Raw genomic sequence first — 19,261 nt, forward strand, 5'->3', positions numbered from 1 at the left:
ATGATGCAGATATTCTCCCAAAAAGTCTTTGAGAGAAAACATGGTCTGCATAAAGGGCAAAAGTCGACATACTTTTGAGAAAACATACCAAGCTGTTAAAGGACAGAAAAAGCAATAAATATTCACATTGGTTAATTAGCAGAATTGTGGCAGAATGAGCCCGCAGTTAAGATAACTGATTTATTTTCATTTCAGTCTTTTTACATGCTGTTGAGAGAATAAAAGCACACACTGGGTTCCTCCCAGTGGAATTCCAGTTTGTTTGAAACCTCTTTCTGTTGTTATGTTTTCAGTGCATGTGTGAACTGCTCTCCAACAGCAGCTTGTGTTTACAGGCATCAGTGTGTGACTTTATGTACATAAACTATGTTCTCCAAAAAATATTATAATTTGAGCAAAATAGTCTCCCATTTAACTAGATTACTGATACAAGGGTTGAATGTAAGGGAAAGCATGACAAACAATTAGATGGAAAGTGCTTACTTGAACAATGAATGATGAATATATTTGCATATCTTGAGTGATCAAATGCTGAAGCTTCAAAAGTTACACACGTCCTATCTCAGAAAAATGTATTTAATTCACAGTGAGGCATGAGATTGAGAAAGATACTGGGAGACAAAGAGAGAGGGTCCTTAATTACTGGTGGCTCTCCGTAGGCATTTTGATGTGTATTGTCTAAACATTCTGAGCTGTGGTTTTACTTTTTGTCCCCATGAGGTGACACAAATGTATTCCTATAACACACGGTGCTATTGATTTTTCAGAGGTGGGAGAATTTATCCGTGGGGAACACAAATCATCTTTGTAGCAGCCGTTTATTTCGACTCTCACCTCCAGTGCAACACCCGTGATGCGTTTTACCGCATGGTAATTTGAGCAGGTGGATGCACTGGCATGCTCTGTCAACTTAAAGCCCCCCATCTTCAGTCCTTGCCCTCTTGAAGACACACACCAGCCTACATAAACATACACACTTGCCCACATGCATGCGCAGACACTCACGGACACACAGATTAATGTCAAGGACTTTCCTATTTAGAATTCTAAAACATTATACATGCAGATTAAAACCACATTTCTCCATGCACCTACTCTGCTGTGGGATATTCTTCGGGCTTGTCCCTTTTATTTCCTCCCCTCTTCAAAGTGGCACCAAATGTAATCCTCCTTAATGGATGTGTAATATTTACACTTATACCATAATCGCTTAAACATTAATTTACGGAGCCATATTTGGTTGTTCGTGTCCCTGACAGCCTATTTATCAAAAAGTAAATGTGCAGAACCTCGCGCCCCTTGTAGCAATCAATCAATATGCTCCTCTCCCGGCTACCATCAGTGGAGATACGTCTCAGGCCAAAATTAATCACTGTGAAGTTTGCATAATCCCCTCCGCTTCCCCCCACCCATTACCCCACGTTTGAGAACCTTTACCTTTGAAGACCATTTTGATGACTGAAGGGATTAATCAGAATATCCCATTCTAAAGGCTGATGAAATTGTAAGAGTTTATGCGGTGGTAATATGATGTATAAAAAAAAGAGGTATTTATATTCAGTGATTGGATCTAGCTTAACTGATTGTCTGGAATTTTACATTTATACTTTTGAGAAACTGTGTATGGCTCTACATCATAAAATCCTGAGTAATTCTGCCTTGAACCATGAATCTGTCTAAGCATGCTGGATCTCATCAGACAATCTTTAGTGGTCATCTTGTGTATGTCGGAAAAAATGAAAGTATCCAATTGAATGAAATGAATTTGTCTCCTCCTGATGATTGCTAAATGCTCAAAATCAAGAACCTACTGAAATGAAGTGTGCACATGGAAATGTGCATCTGTTAAATGTGCATAGCTGTAAATGTACAGATTTTTGTTTTTTGACATATTTGACAGCAGGAATAGTGGTATAAACAAAAGTGATGAGAGAACGTCTGCCTGTGCATTGGTTACAATTTAGATTTGGAGACGTCATCTACTGTTGGGGTTATGTGTTGGCAAGTAGTGGAGTATGAGCCAAATCCCACCCCCTGACAAAAATCCGTGATCCCCGATGAAAACAGAAATGTTCTAGTTCATAGTTTCCATTTGAACTTTTATATGCCTTTCTTAGATCGACTATATAAGAGCAATATAAGTGCAGGACTCAAGTTATTCACAATAAATGTGAACTTGTAACAATCTTAAAAGTTTGCTGCTTATAATTTACTGTGAATATTTCCCATTAAAACTATTCATATCAGCAACACTTTCAAGAAAAGGTTCCAGTAGATTCATGCAAGAGTGACAACTACTATTTACCCAGAGCAGCATCTGGCCGTCTGTCTGAGGTCGATTGTTAGCCTAAGCTACTGTAAGCTATTTTATTGAGGTTCCTTTTAGCAAAAACTCTGAGTCAATTGTAGTTGCCTCTGTTAAATGGTTATGCAGTTTATGTCTATTGCTTTTACTTTGAAAGGTAAGAACTGAAGGAGCGATCTGCTATGTGCTGCCTTTGTCAAGGTTGAAAGGAAGAATAAACATGATGGGTTGTTGCTTTTATGCATGGTAGGAACTCCCGAAAAATCAAACTTGTTCCGATATTTGCATTCTGTGTGAAAGTACTCATGACAAAAACAACAGTTTGAAAAACCTCTATTGACATGGGATTTAATTGCTCAAAAAGAACAGAGCCTGGGGCACAAATTAAGACTAATTAACCTTCTAAATGAATTACATAAATAAAAAACAATAACAAAAATGATTCTAAAATAAAATATAATTGACTTTGTTGAAATAAAACAAGTTCCCTTTTAATTCTAACACCGTTGAACTCCAGGGCTTTAACATGTTTGTCACAACAAATGTGTCTCTCCTTAATTGAAATACAACAAATAGCTGATAACTGTTTATTGTGCGTGGATAACTCAAATTTCATTTGTAATATTTAAGTGTAACACAGGACACACGTTTACATATGAGTCATTTATTTGTCAAATTAGTATTTAAATTAAACTTAAATATTTAACTACTAAAATATCTACCAATTCCACATATTAATGAAAAAATCCACCTGACTTGAGCTAAATTACTTATAAGAAATCAAAAAAAATAAACATATTGAAAACATTCTGGTTATTTTCACAGTGCATGAACAATATTGGGAACCCTAATGAACACCTTTAAGTCTCCCTATTAAGCAAAGGTTTATAGCACACGACAATGTATGTGTAAGCAGATAGAACTCCCCTGTGGGCACCCAATAGTTGGAAGATGCAGTTTAAATAGATAATGCATGACAATAAAGTAACTGTTGTAATAATACAAAATATGTCTTCAAGTTATAACTGTTGGCATATCTGTACATTATTTAACAATTAAAATGTAATTATAGCTGCATACAACAATTGTATTGTACCATACTGATACATGCTCACTATAATTATTAAGTAGGCAAAGTAAAAGTAAAGTGCACAATTTATCACCTATTAAATGTTTCAGTGAAGATCAATATCTCTGACTTACTAAAACGTTAATGGGGTAACCATATCTTAATGTCATACTGATTAACCTGACAAGGTTATTATAATGATTATCGAGAACATCACATTCTGATATGAATGTATGTATTATGTCTAGCTCAAACCTTTGAAACAAAAATAGAATTTAATACATTCTTGAAACAAACAAACCACAGCAACTTGCCCTTCTCATCAGGTACGATATAACGACTTATTTCCATACCATTATGCAAATAGTATGAAAACTATTCCAAATCAGTAAACAGAAAATCTTTGAACAAGACCATAACAAAGGTCATTGCAAACATGCATCATGTGTTGCTATCTTGGACACAATTTAAAACATAAAAAATGTTTGTATAGGGGGGGTTTAATACATCTTACATAATGAATGAAATATGCTTGGTATGGGCACTTTTTTATATAAGGATTGGTGTAAGTGCATCAGGAAAACAATTATCAGGTATAACATCAGATATAAAGAGATTAAGACAGAACTAAAGTGTGCTTCAGAGAGAGGTGTCACTAATGTTACACAACATTAGAGCTGAATAGAATATTACTATGCCGGTTCTAATTGGATGGAACATGAATCATGAGACATTAGTGTTTAACTAAAACAAAACTCACTGTTCAATTAGTACGTTTTTAAAAGCATTTGAATCTTTACTATGAGGAAGGGTTGCTATTTGTTTGTCTCCAGACGGTCAAAGAGAAGCAAACGTGTAAAGACCAATGCATGCTGTACTACAAAGTCATATCAATCTAAAACCTGTCTGGCAGCACATCTGCCTAAGCTTGCGTCAGAGGAGCAATTTTACGATCATGGTTGTTTTCACACGTCCTAAGTGGCCAATTCTACATCCCAGAGCTCCATAATGTCGATATCACATTTGGTTGTGAATGATTGTTTCTGGGAAAAGGTAAAAAAAAAAAAAAAAAAGAGAGAGAGAGAGATAGTAAGCATTGGATGACAAAGCTTTACTGTGTGTCTGATAATAAGAGCTGACAGGCATGAAAAACAAATGTGCATATTGGGGGCTATATACACACACATAACACATGAAATTGTCATTTTACTAAAATGTGAAATTGTTTATGAACTATCAAACTTCTTAATTATATTGCCTCTTATCAATACAAAGCAGGACTTTCCTGCAGATTGTTATTGTGTCTTTATGCTGTAAAAAAAAACAAGTTAATGTTCTAAATGCCACAGGGTCAGGTTGTAAGCATGCAAGTTGAAAATAGACGATGATTAAATAATTCGGTGAAACTGAATTAATCTCCTGCTCTGAATCTTAATGGAAATTATTACCTTAGGGTTTGAAAAAATGATGCTCTAAAATCCACCATTTTTATTAGATACATTTCACTTCCCTGGTACACATGAGTGGAAGACGCCCATGCTGCCTCCTGTTTTTGTTGAGGCTGCCTCTTTGTGCTGAAAATTTCTGACAATTGCATCTGATCTAAGGACAAGCATCATAAACTAGATTAGAAAGCGTGTGACCATTTCATATTTCTGCACATTATTTTATTTGCAATCATTTGTGTATCACTAACTGACCTAATGGCAACAGTTCCAGTTTCCTACTCATATCTGATCCTCTTTATCGGATTCTTTTTTTTGGTTTGACATCATCTCTTTTGAATGAATTTATTGCCTTGTTAGCGACCAAGCTAAGCTAACAAGTTTGCTGACTGGCCATTAGCAACTTGATTTTTATTTGCCTCCATTTGTCCTCTTGACTTTGATTTGACCTTTCACTAAGCCCCCCCTCCCGCTGCTACTCGCTGTCATGCTGTCAGATGCACTCCCTGCATAAATATTATCCATTTCTTTAGAAAAGCAGAAAGCTGTTTCAGAAAAGGTAAACAGAAGAGTCTACAACATTCTTTTGAGGGATATTTTCAGGATCTCAGTAGCGAAGACAGGTTAAAAAGATTTAAAAAAATATTCCATTCTCTCTACCGGCCATCAGGGGGCAACTTCGCTGGTTGTAAAATATAGTCCGATTGAATGGAAGTCTATGAGAAAATTACCCTACATTTCACTTAATTTATTATTTCAGTAAACATTATAAACATTGGTTTATAATCTCAATTGCTAGTTTCAAGTTAAGCTTCAAAACAGCATGATGTTCATTTAGAACAGTATGGTCCCATTTAGAGTAAAGTAGTCTAAATGATAAAGCGGTATGTTTAAGGACGTGGCTACCCTTGTGATTGTCATTACCGTGGCCTCTGTACCATCGCTACAATGCTACCTATGCGATTAGCTACTGAGATTACTTTAACTCTTAACTGTAAGTTTACCTCAAATTATGGAAGGTTGCAAAAATTCCAAGATGGCAACAATTCAAATGTTGAACATAAGGATTCAAAACTGTAGTCCACAAACCAATGGTTGGACTAATGACCATGGTTTGCTCTGGCTGCTTCTCTGATCGCTCCTCTTCTGATTATTTCACAGCTAATGCAGTTCTACTTTCGAGTAAGTGTGAGTTTTATTTGTGTTCTTGAGTTTGAAATAAGTGTGTTTTATAACATGGTAAAAATGAATTAACTTTTTCAATGGAGTCTGTTTAGAGAGATATACCTGGAGCACAGGCTGATAATTGTCAGACCCTGGTCAGAATTCGTTGATGCATTACTAGTATTGGCCAGTTCGTTTTGTAAAGCGGGACTTGGTGAATGGTCAATAGCTACCTATTTAAGCTTGCATTCAACAGAATCACCCTACCAGCCCATTCTACAAAGCATGCTTGGGGGTTTAAGGCTTTTCTATGATTGTAACAGAGGTGTACTGTATTTATCACAGAGAGGGGTAGATTTATAAGACTGCCGCAGTTGCACACAGCTTATGTGCTTCCTCATTTTATATCGTATTTATAAAACCTGACACCCATCGGGCAATCAGCGCATACAACAGGGCACAGGCGAGGATTACCAGTTCAGGTCCCCCAGAAATTGAAGAATTATCAACTATTGAAGAGGCATTCTGCATGAGGACCTCTGACGTTCCATCCAGACCTGCGCCATCCAGACCTGAGACATACGTCCGTCCGCGCCACCTAAACCTGCGCCACCTAAACCTGCACCACCTAAACCTGCACCATCCACATCTGCGACCACTCGTGTTCTCAGGAAAAAAAAAACCTTTATCTAAGATAAACAATCTTAGATAAACCATTCACTAAAAAATAATAAATAATACAAAAACGTTCCAGTTCCAGTCTGCGTTAATTATTTATTTTCTCCATTTTTATTTTTAACCAATTTCAACATAACAATGTAGATCAAGTCCAGTAACTGTATTGTTGTATGGCTGCTTAATCTGTGACGCCGGATGATTTCTGGTTTGCATAATTGAAAAAAGTATGATTCGTGTGTCATAAATCCTCTCTGCTTGTCGCCTTGGCCTGTGTTCTCGCTTTGCTCAGATGAATGCTGCCATTGAACAAAGTAGATTTTAGACCTGCTTTTAAGAGGCGGAGAACTTCCCCCGCATAATAGAGGCACGCTCTCACTGGCAGTTTTTGTAAATACCAGGTAATATATAATTAGGCGCACTTTACGCTTATCCTTCCATCTTTTTGTGGGTAACTCCCCATGACCCTCCCACAAGCGCATATTGAAAGCGCAACTTGCCTCTGTCTGCTCATGTGGCACGCAATCTGCGATTTTACCCAAGTGCACCCAGTGTGTAAATACCGTTCCATGTTTTTACGCACTTGTTGCATAGGAATTGCGTTAGCCGTTGGGCGCAATTGCGTTAGTAAATCTACCCCCTAGTGGCTGGATAGCCAACAAAAACATAATACCAACAAGATGTTGATTGTGATGCAGTCTTTACTGTTGTGCAGATTAACTTTCAGTCCATGCTCAGCTATTTTCAGTGCAATGAAGCCTTCACTGCTGACAACATGCTGACATATTATTTAACAGTTTAATCAAGGCTGAATACGCAAAAGAGCAAACAAGCAATCTACTGGAAACAAAGTGTTCAGTAATATTGTATTTGTTCAGCTTTGACTCAGATTTGGGGTAAATGGTAGCCTATCTAAAGGTTCAGGCTATGTTATTTATAGGTAGATTTGCTTTGCAGTGACGGAAAGATCATTCTTGATGAATAAATAAAATGAATAAATATTATGAAGTACGTGTTGCATACAGTAAGACTTGATCATCTGAGTTGCTGGAACAAAGCTTTTATAATGCACCATGGGACTATACAACTCTATCCAGAGCATCATTTAAAATCGAGCCTGTTATCCACTCTTAACTGCTGTGACACACCAATGAGCCCACTCGACCATAACTATTTGCATCCGAGTGTTGTTGATCTTTAAAAATAGATTTGGGTTTAGAGACCAGCATTTTCTGTGACAGTCTGTTATTTGATTAACACTATCGTACATGCACACTGTGTAATTATATTCAGAGCTACACCTAAAACATTTTGGACTTAAGCCATAGCAGAATGACCTGGCGACACCCCTGCCCTAGCCCTGAGGTTCTAAGCACTCTGTGAGGCTGTAAGACTCTATTTTCTATATTTTTGGGATGAATGATAAATTGTCAACTTTTGCTATTTCTTTTTTTTTTCTCCACAAAATAATCTTAATTTGAACAATTTTTCATTCTTTGCCATTAGACTTATCGCTCTTGATATAGTATTGCACCTATGACTATATGAATGCAGCCATGCCCTTTTCGCAGGACATAAGAAGGGTATGCTGAATGTGTAATATTTGTCAGAGTTTTTCTGTCACGGTCACTGGCTAACCATCAGAAAGCAAACATTAACTGGCAAAGTCTGTGTAGTGCAAATGTATTTTTGTAAATGCGTCTTTGGTGCCATCTGGTGACTTCAAGCATTGGAGTTGAAGGATTTAAATCAAGTTCCAGACGCCTGATGTATGATATAGTGCAGCTGCCATAATATTACTTGAATTAGTTGGTGGAGTAATGACAACATCTTGAAACATACTAAGTTTGCAAAACAAACTTAATTAGGAAGACCCTCAGGCCCTATAATCTTATGGACAAATGTAACACTGCAGTGTACCATGCTGTTTTACACAATACATGGATCATGTAAGTTGATCCTACACGGAAGAAGGGAGTGTCTCCTTTTCTACGCCACATTCCAGTGGGAGCAGAGTTGGCAGTAAAAGAATTAGTGATATAAGAGTCGCACAGTGTGTTGAAATTTGTGGCTGATGTATGGAAGTTTCCCACAGGAATCTGTCGCTAGTCATTACCTGCAACAACAACAAGTCATTTTGAGCAATGCTTGGCAGATTGAAGTCACATTCGAAGCGTGTCAGAACATGAAATGTTTCATAAGGATCTTTATGTAATACATGTCCTCAACTGAGCAGCAATAGGTCCCATAAATTAAGAATGAAAATCTGATAAGATTAAGTTAGACAAGATAAAGCTAAACTTAAAAATTAACAATGTTCAATGAATGAATGTTCAACGAATCCTTAATCCTTACACATTCAGAGGTGGTATAAATACCACCATGTTTGACATGAAGGTGAATGAGCTGACAGATGTTGTCTAATTAAAACATTAATTAGTCTGATTATTCGCCTTATTAGCATTATTGCTTTTTACTATTTAGATTGTGTTCATGTGATGTTAGATAGCACCGTTGGAGATATATTTTTTCATTGGGGTTGGTGACTGTGCACTGCATGGTGGACACGCCTGTGTTTGTGTTGGAACAAGCTCTGTGGAGGTGTAATCACACAAGGGAGACACTCTCACCTCTCTGCAGGATCTGTGAAAACGCTGCTGTCTAGCACAACTCGCGTGTTTAACTCCAAAAGGTGAATATACTTCTATTTATTACATGAATATATCTTAGCTGGATCTATGTCTTGGTTATACTCTCAGACAGGAACAGTTCTCATACAGGCTATTCACATTTTATGCACACAGAATGTAGAACATGTTCGAATAAATTCAGGAGTTTTGTAAAAGTTGAAAAATCTGTTTGGTTAGCCTGTAAATGATTAATTTGGCTTTACAACAATAAAAGGATTGTTTTTTAACCAATATGACTTATGACCTAAATACTCTAAATAGTTCACTTTTGTCTTTTATATTAAAAATATATATATATATTCCTGCACATTACTGTACCTGCTTGGTGACCTGTTTGTGGATATACTGTTGTAAGCTTTCAGTTCTGTTCCTCTTGCAGCCAAGATGCCAGAAACAGCAGAAGCTGTGTCAGCCACTCTCCCCACCAACAGAAACTGCACAATAGAAATAACCAACGTCAGCGGTACCTTCTGCCTCATCAACCCCAAGTAAGTCTGTAACTGTATTTACTAATTTAATACCATGTAAATAAACATCAAAACTGAGATCAAGCGAATTGATGAGGAAACAAAAAATGGTTTACTGAAAAAAGTACAAAATAACAAGTGACCTCATAACAGTACATGCAAAGATAGTGATGAAAATGGCAATTTATGAAAAAAAAAACTATGTTAGAGCTCATTGCAGGTTAGGTAAGTCTATCAGTCCCCTGCCTCAGCATTGTTTTTCTGCACTTAGAGAGAAACTTCTGCATAGTATCATGGCATGTGCTCAACAAGTTTGATTGGTTCTGGGGAGAATTATTCAAGGCTTGCAATGCATTCCTGTTAAGTGCTTGAGTGATTGCAATGCCTGAATACGCCTGTAAAACAGCATCTTGATACCTTTAAGTATGCAATCCTTTCAGAAAAATGGAGTATCCACAACTTTGGTTCTCTCTAATAGTCATAGGAAAAACACAGATTTGTCGAGCATAAATAGTCTATATTAATTCTATGTGGTTAGGATATATACCATCTATTTAACATAAATAAATTAGCATATTTGGTTTCCTCAACAAGGAAATCTGTCAGTTTATTACACTTCTGCTAAGAAGGGGAAATGAAGAAACCAAAACAGTGAAATAAATAGAATGATCCACGTCTATTGGAATTTCCACCATACATTAAGCTCGCTGTAGCAAAACAGACCATGTCTTGGATGGGTGGTTTTCATGTGTGACATCACTTTGCTGAGAACATCCACCTATCTGTCACGCAGTGACACACACTGCCTCATTGCACATCGCATGCAGGTACATTCACTGTTGCTTAGAAGTCCACTGCAGTACTTACACAGTCACACTCCATCCATCAACATACGGTAGTTCAGGTACCCTGGAAAGCCCAGCACTTGAAAAATACACTGACAATCACCACAAAACTTGCAAAACTTTGTTTTTCCATCAAAAGTCTGCAAAGTGAGACATGAAAGTTATCAACTGTTTGGAAGAGATGGTAAGGATGTGTCTCCTGTTCTCTTGTATAGGGTATACATGTCAAGTGGCTTCTCTTACCACCCGCCCCAGCCTACGGTCCGTACCGCCATGACCGAAGTGTGCTCCTTCACCAAGGACGACAACACTGCCACGGGCGCTGTCGGCCTGCTGACCTACGACCTGTTCCATATGCAGAGCCGGGTTTGCTCCGAGCGCATGGCCATCATGTTCTCTGTGCCGTTTGACTTCAACTTGTACAAGAACCGGCTGGCCGTGGGCCTGGTTGAGCATTCCCGTGCTTGTGACAAACATCTGTACAAACAAATGTATGACGGGAAAGACCTCACTGGCTTTGTCCGCTCTGAGACGCATGGCTGTGGGCTGGGATATCCAGGTCAATATGTTGATGTAAGGGCTACAATGTCTTCTACTGGCAAAGCCATTGTTAAAGTGGAGCTCTATGATAAAATGGGTCGTTAATTTGTATTTTGTTGCTTTTGTACCAAGCAGAATAAATAAACCTAATTTGATTTGACTGCTGCTGCATGTTGACATCCAGAGAAACATCCAAGGAGAGGAAGACTGATTTTGCTGTCATCTGTATTTTGTGTCCACTGAAAGATATCAATATCTGACAGCCAGCTCATTGATTCTCCATTAGCTTATTTCTTGGGCTTATGTGAATTCTACACTCCCTTTTTCTGTGATTATGGTAATAAAACATTCAGACTCAATGCTTGTGTTGTTTGGGTTATGTCTTTCATTTTTTACTGATAAACAGTAATCATTTTTAATCTCTTCGCTGGATCAATCCAATTCTAATGAGTAGCAACAGATGTTCTTTTAATCGGCGTTATAACAATATTGTTCTTCACTGGCTTTGACACGCCATCTTTCTCTAAAGGGTGTGGTTTGTGGGTGATCTTAAGAATGCAACAGACAGAATAAGAGTTCAGCATCTCCAGAGATGTCTGTCTAAACTTGTTAAGTTTGTTTATCTTTTGAAAAATACCACAGAAATGAGATAACCTTACCTGGCAGGTTGGAATCAAATAGAAAACTGCTGGAAACTGTTCAAATCTGCCCCAGACTAAGGTGTGGCAGTCGGCAGTTTATCCCACAGAGAAAAACACAGGGATATTTGTTCTCATAGTCTCCTTTTTGTGTGTGTGGGTGGTAAATGTGTGTTGAAGGAGGGTGTGTGCCGTCATGGTGTCGTGTTACAAGAGGGAGGGTTACCTGTCTGATGGTGGACTTCCTTCTTAAAAAAAATAATACTGGCAACTCCCTACCAGACTTTTCCCACTTTGCAACTTGGGAGCACCAGCAAAGGTTCTCAGCAGGTAAGTCACTATTGAACATTTGGGACAAAATACTTTAATTGAAAAAGTTGATGAGAGACAGTAGAGAGAATAGCTCATTAGCTGAAAAATAAGCTATTTGTAGAGGCATGCAGAAGCCTGATGGGGCATTTGTTTGATTTGTAACCTCTATCTGTTGATAAAAGGGGCGATCATTTTCTCTAGTGTCACTCTAAATTCATTTTTTGCATGCTAGTCCTGTAATATAAGAAGAACAGTGAGTCTGCAGCTATTCTCTGGTTGTTCACAACTGTTTTGAAATCTCATCTCTCTTGACATGCATCATTCATAGCCAGTGCTGGTTCATGTGCGCATTTGAAGGTGAGTGTAATGCCATTACAGCATGTCAGCTGAGCAGAGGTCAGGAAGATGTTTCACATTGTAGTAAGTGTGATTCTCATGACTCCTAGTGTGTTTAGGGGTAGAGGGCCGCTCTATAGTCACAGCTGTGATGTCGTTGTGTTCAGATGGCTAACACCTACATTATCTTTGGTTCAACAAGCAGAACTCACACCCATTCCAACATGACGGAGTCAGCTGAAGCGGTAGCTGCTGATATCGACAGAAAAAGAAGTGTTACCATTGAAATCGTAAATGTCACCAACAACTACTGCCTCATCAACCCCAAGTAAGTCCTGACTGTTTTGATATTTATTTTTAAGGCTTTTTAAAGGAGATTATTCTATGGTTCCAGTAGAATATGTGTAATATCTGTCTCTGTGCTGATTAGGGTGTTCCTTGAGAATGGAGAGACATACAACCCACCTCAACCCACAGTGCGCCCTCTAAAGACAGAGGTCTGCACTTTCGCCAAGTCTTCAAGCAAGGCAACCGGAAGCATTGGCGTGATGACCTATGACCTTTTTGAGAGGTCAAAGAACGACTACATTGAGACTCTGGCCATCATGTTCTCAGTGCCATTTGACTACAACCTGTACAAGAATTGGTTTGCAGTGGGGATCTATAAAAAGGGCCGTAACTGTGATAAGGATTTGTACAAAGAAATGTACTATGAGAAGAAACAGCATGAGCACGGGTTTACCAGGGAGGAGTCCACTGGGTCAGGAATCAATTATGCAGGCAACTACTTGGATATCAGGGCTACAATGTCTCCCCTGGGCAATGCCATCATGAAGGTGGAGGTGTGGGATAACCTTTTCACACCCCATGGCCAGCGGCCTAACTAAAGCCCCCCTACCCCGCTCTTCCCAGTATTTCTGTCATGAGTCCCAGCAGCAAATTCATCCTTATACCTGAAGCAGGCAACGATTATGATTTAACGGGTGTATTGTTGCTGACATGTGTCTGTATACCTGGGTATTACCCCTCTGTAAATCTGCTTAAGATCAGAGTTTAGTTTGTTTATAAATCCAGGAGGCAATAACCCTCCTTTATAGCTGAAGCCTCTGTCTGTTTCTGTAGAATCCCCTTTTTAAAATGCCATCTTTAGAAATGAAAATCAAAGGATGACTCACCTGAGAATGAGGGCACATAGCTTAATAAAATGCGATGAGAGCTTTTCTGTCTTCACTTTAACACTGCAGTCTGAGGAATAAAATAAACCTTTTTCCTGAAGATATTTGTGTATGTGTGTGTCTTGATTGAGCTCAGAAAAGCACATCCGCTTAAAACGAAATAAGATTGAAATTTTAATTATAACAGCTTTTTCGGGATGTATGAGAGTGGCAAAGGGACACACCCTTGTTGTCCAACGTCAAACAATATCATTGCCAAACTATATTTACACTACACCAAACATATGACTCAAATCACACTGTAAAGATGTTGGTTAAACATCATTATTGTTTTTTTTTATAATTAATAATACGTTACATCATTTTGTTCAAAATAAACAGCTTCTGTATGATTTTCCTTCAGGGCATATGACTGTTAAATATTTTTCCACCTTTCTGTTGTGGATTTCTTTTAAGATATTCCACTGTTTTGTCTTATTTTCTGTAAGTAACCTACAGCTAAAGTGTATATTTTTGTGAAAGATCAGACTGGCTAGAACAGCAGACCAGACCAGTTAAGACCAGACACTGACCTCTACAAATCTGTTTCAATAATAACTATATCCTAAATAAAGCCCCAATGAACATCTACATGAAAGCATTTAGCATTCTAGGCTAAATATAACCTTGTCATTAAAATTGTTTTTTAAGAGACTTACAACAACAGCATTTGTTCCCAGACATTTTGAGATTAAGAGGCTTTTAATTGCCTGTTTGGTCGTCCTGGCAGAACCAGACGGAACACTAAAACATCTTCAGTTATGTGGTTTTTGTTCCGAACACAGTTAACTCAAGGAGACAATGAATAGATTTTGTTTTCAATTATGATCCTGGCAGGGACATTTGGGTATCGTGGTGAATGAGACGGGAATGGATTTAGGTGACGACCCCATTATTATGACTGCTCAGCAACTCATTTCACTTACTAAAAGCTTTAGAATTCTTTAATTGAGGAGTCATAACAATCTTGATGTGTTATCTTTTTATCTAACAACTTGTTTTGCAGTAATGGCAGAGTAAATTTTGTGTAGAAACAGTCATTAACCTCAAGAAAATATGAGTTTATAAGGCAGGAGTCAGTATGAGCTCTTAATTTACATCGCAGGCGAAGAGTTCTGGTTCCCCCGATTCTATTTACAATCTCAACCCTGCATTCCTGTTTCTGTTTTCCTGATAGTCATGATGCGTTTGCTGCATTAACTGCTCCAGTCACAAAGAGGCCCAGATCAAAAGGGTTTTGCTCATTGTCACCTTTGCATTTGCATAAAAGCCATAATATGGGCATAAACTAGGCCTGTTTAGGCTCAATCCCTGAAGCATTGTTGAGTGTGTATCAGAGGAGAAATGACACACGGCCCCTATAAACAGATGAGGGACACAAAGCAGAAACTTTTGTTTGTCACAGCTTTAAAATGCTGATAAGTTCCCACATATTCCTTTCATATTTTTTCCATTCAATCTCTTCTCTGTGTTTACTATACCTGCACACGAGTCTTCTTTCATGTTTTATATCATATTGTGCACACTGTGTGTTTGTGAGGGAGTCTTTTTGTGTTTGTACTTACAGTAAAGGTATTTGTACGCTTGTGTGATGAGCATCTCTGTACACGTGTGCCTGCGCATGGCAGAGATGGATATTTTATATTGAATGCATTTTTTTTTTGTGCATTATGCGATCTGCAAGGTCTGAAAAAATCTTTTAAGTAGAGAGTGGGATTAGACTTTTTCAATAGGAAAAAAAATTGTATTTTCCTGTATAGATAAACTTAAGAAGCTCAGCATTTGTGGATTGAAACAGATGCTATTTTACGACTGAACAGAAGTGAATCTAGCTGTCATGGTAAAAGCGTCTGTCAAAAAATCCTTCCAGGATGTTCAGCAAAGGGAAAGGGTGGTGGCTGAGTGAACATGCTGCAACACATCCCGTCTTTCCATGAGACAAAAAAAAGTGTCTGATCAAACCAAAGCAACAGTAAGGCTCCAGCAAATGCCACTGTAAGAAGATGAGCAGAGCCGAAGAAAAACATGATTTTACCATAGCAAAGGAACTGTTACTGCCCATTACATTTTCATTTTCACTTAGTACTTCCGCTATTTTGACAACATTGTTGAACTGATGCTATATCATCCGTGCTATGAACAGGCCGAAGAGTGAAGTAAACAGCAGAATGCATCGCCTCCCTCTTTGTACTTGGAGTCTATTTACCTTCCTTATATCATCATCATCACCTGTTATCAAGAACGCATGCCTGTGACTCTTCAGAGCATGACAAAACCACGAGCACATTTCAATTTTTCAGACTCTCAACAAAAGCTGTGCTGATCAGCACAAAGCTCGGAGTGCATTAACTGTTTGAGTGCGATCAGAAAAAAATGAAAAATTCAGCTTCCAAGTTAGTTAGTTTGAATATCAGTCTTTCTATTTGCTTTGAAACAAAGCCTACGGCACATGAGAACTGTATATTGACTCAAACTGGGAGTGTCCAAACAGAAGCATAACATATTGAATTTCAATGACCTGATGTTTGGATGTGAACAGCAGCCCTTCTATCAACATGCAATATAGTACAGATTCTCCTCTTCAAAGTGAGTAGAAATATACTTAAAATGGACCATGTTTTCCTTCAACAGCTAAATATGTTCTCAAAGACTGCCATCTAGAGGCCAGCTCTGATATCAAAATGTAATTGCAGTTTACAACCTTAATGCTGTAAGGCAAGTCACGAAAAAGCCCTCAACATTTATACTACAGTGAATAAAATATAATGTATACATTCAGAATAAACAGAAAAGTTGATGTCAATATGTCCTCCTACTGTAGCCTAATGTGTGTACAAACAAGCAGACAAACCAATCCGAAAACATAACCTCCTTAGTGGATGTAACAATATGTTAAATGTGTTTTCTTGGTGAAAATGCGATCGTTAGGGGTTGTTGTTGTGTAGTAGTATATGGGTTTTTACCAGACAGCTGCTGTCCCCTCTTCCTGGTGCTACGTAATCTTTTAGTGGAGTACCTGGCCATACCAGCCTACTTTCACCTATTTCTACAAATAATTATCTACTAAAGGCTTTCCATATTGCTGAGTGTCTAAAAAAACAGGTTTAAGTCTTGGGAGGTGATGTGATGATCTATTCATGATATGGTGTATTAAAGCTGGGGTCAGCAACATTGTATAAAAAAGCAAGAGTAAGCTAGACTTACTATTTTAGAAGTATCCAATCCAAAAAACAAGCCCAGTGTTGCCAACTATTTTTCACTGAAAGTAGTTGTAGCATTAGTTCCAGTAGTGCCTACATCTAGTGAGAAACTTGGCAAGTCTGGAGCACTGAAGGCCATTTTTTCTTTCTTTTTTAAAATGTTTTTATCCGTCATCCGATAAAAATTGTGACGCACAGAAACCTTGCACACTGAGTCCGATGCACACTGAGTCCGATGCACACACATAACAGCTGGAAGACTTGACAGCTATGCATAATGTAATCACTGCAGTCTCTTTCTACATGCTTTGTTTGCGATCAGTACCTTCCATCGCCAATCCCAAGCTGCTCGGCAATCGCTTGCCACAATCTGTCCTTCATCTCTGCATTGTTACAACATTTAGATTGTTTGTCGTAATGTGCATTGCTTTGACGTGGTGGATGAGCTTGTCAGGTGACATTTTGGATGTTTCTAGGCGATACGTAGGCTCTGAGTGGTCAAACACCTCTCTAAACTTTGAAAGTCGGTGTGCGAACATGATTGAAACAACGATTCTGGATGAGAAAAAGGGACTTAGTGTGCAAAGGCCTTGACACTGACACCCTGTCCCTTCAGTCCTCCCTCCGTAAGCCACTTCCCCAAAATGATCATCAGGAACGTGATGCTTATTTTGCTGTTGATTTTGTTCTCTGTTGTCACCAATGACAGCTTTCAGACTGCCAGATCCGGCAATATGCATTGCTTTCATTTCTTGATTTGTTTTTTTTTTTCCTTCAAGTTGTCCAGATGCAGCTCCTGTTCTTGTTTTGTTGTTTTTTTAGAGATAAATCTCTCAGGATCTTAATGTTGACCTTCAAAGGCTGGCATAAGCCCTGCTCCTTTTCCACCATCGTCAAAGTCCTGAAGTATTTCTACCTCTTGTCACTTAATTCTCAGCTGGCAGTGGAACACGGTTGTTCATGCTCTGTGTTTCTTTGAGTTTATTCTGACTGATCGAGCAGCAGCAATTTTGATGTCAAACCTACTCGGTGTCATCCAGCTGTAGGGTCAGCTCTGACACAGCAGGGCCAGCTGCCTGGATCTCACACAACAAAGTAATTACTCATGTCGCACTGAATGACTCGCATCAGTGGGTGCAGTCTTTTAATTTTCATCAAGTCTGGCAAAAATCCAGTCTGCAAGAGCTTCAATGAATTAGTCGGAGATAAAAACATGTAATGCAAACAGATGTATGTGAATAAATACATCTATAAAACCACCGAGAAATCAATAACTCATCATTAACTCGGCATAGACTCCAGGAAGCTGACTTTCTGTGGCCAGCTGTCATCATTAATGCTCCTGATGAATGCTTCTTCATAAGAAGCATTGGAGCCGAAACTGTCAGCCACCTCTTATTCCAACAGTCCAAGTGCCCAGCCACGCTACTAAGTCTGCCAAAGGAACCAGCAGTTGATGTACGGCTGCCCTTACCCGCTGTCCTTCCAGCCACCCCCAGATATCTGGGACACAACAGTCTTCGGCTCCCGCAGTGAGAAAACCCAGAGGCCCCGACAGAGGCTCCAGAGCCAAAACCTGCAACTGGAGACACAGCTGTGGCTCTTGGGTGTGATCAGTCAACAAAAAGAAAAGTATTGTCTCTGTTCTAGAAATAGGGAGCATGTCAATATTTACATTGTTGTGCCATATATATTTTCCAACATTGAAGGTAACCATATGTTAACATTTCCATTGTGGCATTTGTAGTTTTTTTTGTTTGTTATTTTATGAGACAACATGACCACAAAGTTTAGCCTTCATTATTTTTATCATCATTATCGTCATCATCATTCTATCATCAAATTGCTGTATGACTGGTGCATTTGCAATGTACAACAAACTTTGTACAAAAGAATGTGATGTATGTACATTTTAATTTGTCTTGTTTCTTTTTTTCATAAACAACAACAGCATGTTTTTTTTAGCTTATTTTAAATCTACAATTATTACCTTTACCAATTACACATGCAGTTTCTAATATTTAATTTGGTGTCAATAAAAGTTCAAAAGTATTTCTGGTTCCCTGTCCTCATTCTTCCTAATTTGTCAACTAACTACTGTCAGATTTAACATAACAAGATAGATCTGGAGGACTGCAGACAAGCTCCCTGGGTCATTTCAGAGAGCAGTTCCAACCCCAGAGCATCAAGTCATCCCACTTCAGTGTCAGCACGGATCATTAAAACTGAGGCCCAGGGGATTGTTTTCAGATCAGCTGATTGATATAGAAGTTGAGTCATCTCAGTGTGTTGCATAATTGTGCTGTGGCACTGCTCAAGGACAGGAGAATAACCTTTGGCCTCATGTACTCACTTAAAGCA

General features: G+C 38.5%; 2 protein-coding genes across 3 annotated transcripts; both read left to right on the forward strand.

Annotated features, from left to right (window-relative positions):
• The first annotated feature begins 9,175 nt into the window (after positions 1-9,175).
• LOC311030569 (uncharacterized protein) lies at positions 9,176-11,557 on the forward strand. The gene is made up of 3 exons (XM_084036388.1): positions 9,176-9,350; positions 9,728-9,836; positions 10,876-11,557. The coding sequence occupies exons 2-3, from the start codon at positions 9,733-9,735 to the stop codon at positions 11,303-11,305; spliced, it is 534 nt and encodes a 177-aa protein (XP_083892514.1). The 5' UTR covers positions 9,176-9,350; positions 9,728-9,732; the 3' UTR covers positions 11,306-11,557.
• Positions 11,558-12,038: 481 nt separating this feature from the next.
• Positions 12,039-13,759, forward strand: apnl (actinoporin-like protein). Of its 2 annotated transcripts, none has more exons than XM_084036924.1 (3): positions 12,039-12,168; positions 12,689-12,814; positions 12,917-13,759. In XM_084036924.1, exons 2-3 carry the CDS (start codon positions 12,711-12,713, stop codon positions 13,371-13,373), a joined length of 561 nt encoding a protein of 186 aa, XP_083893050.1. In that variant the 5' UTR covers positions 12,039-12,168; positions 12,689-12,710; the 3' UTR covers positions 13,374-13,759. The 2 variants fall into 2 exon arrangements, with proteins under 2 accessions (XP_083893050.1, XP_083893051.1); XM_084036925.1 differs by having other exon boundaries at positions 12,068-12,168; positions 12,692-12,814.
• Positions 13,760-19,261: the final 5,502 nt, after the last annotated feature.

Source organism: Eutrigla gurnardus, assembly GCF_963514095.1.
Source record: "Eutrigla gurnardus genome assembly, chromosome: 20".
Taxonomy (NCBI): Eukaryota; Metazoa; Chordata; class Actinopteri; order Perciformes; family Triglidae; genus Eutrigla; species Eutrigla gurnardus.

Excerpts from the sequence above, each read along its gene's own strand:
- LOC311030569 (XM_084036388.1), top strand. The coding sequence starts at position 9,733 with ATGCCAGAAACAGCAGAAGCTGTGTCAGCCACTCTCCCCACCAACAGA. Across the intron at positions 9,837-10,875 it reads TTCTGCCTCATCAACCCCAA|GGTATACATGTCAAGTGGCT; the intron begins GTAAGTCTGTAA and ends TCTCTTGTATAG.
- apnl (XM_084036924.1), top strand. The coding sequence starts at position 12,711 with ATGACGGAGTCAGCTGAAGCGGTAGCTGCTGATATCGACAGAAAAAGA. Across the intron at positions 12,815-12,916 it reads TACTGCCTCATCAACCCCAA|GGTGTTCCTTGAGAATGGAG; the intron begins GTAAGTCCTGAC and ends TGTGCTGATTAG.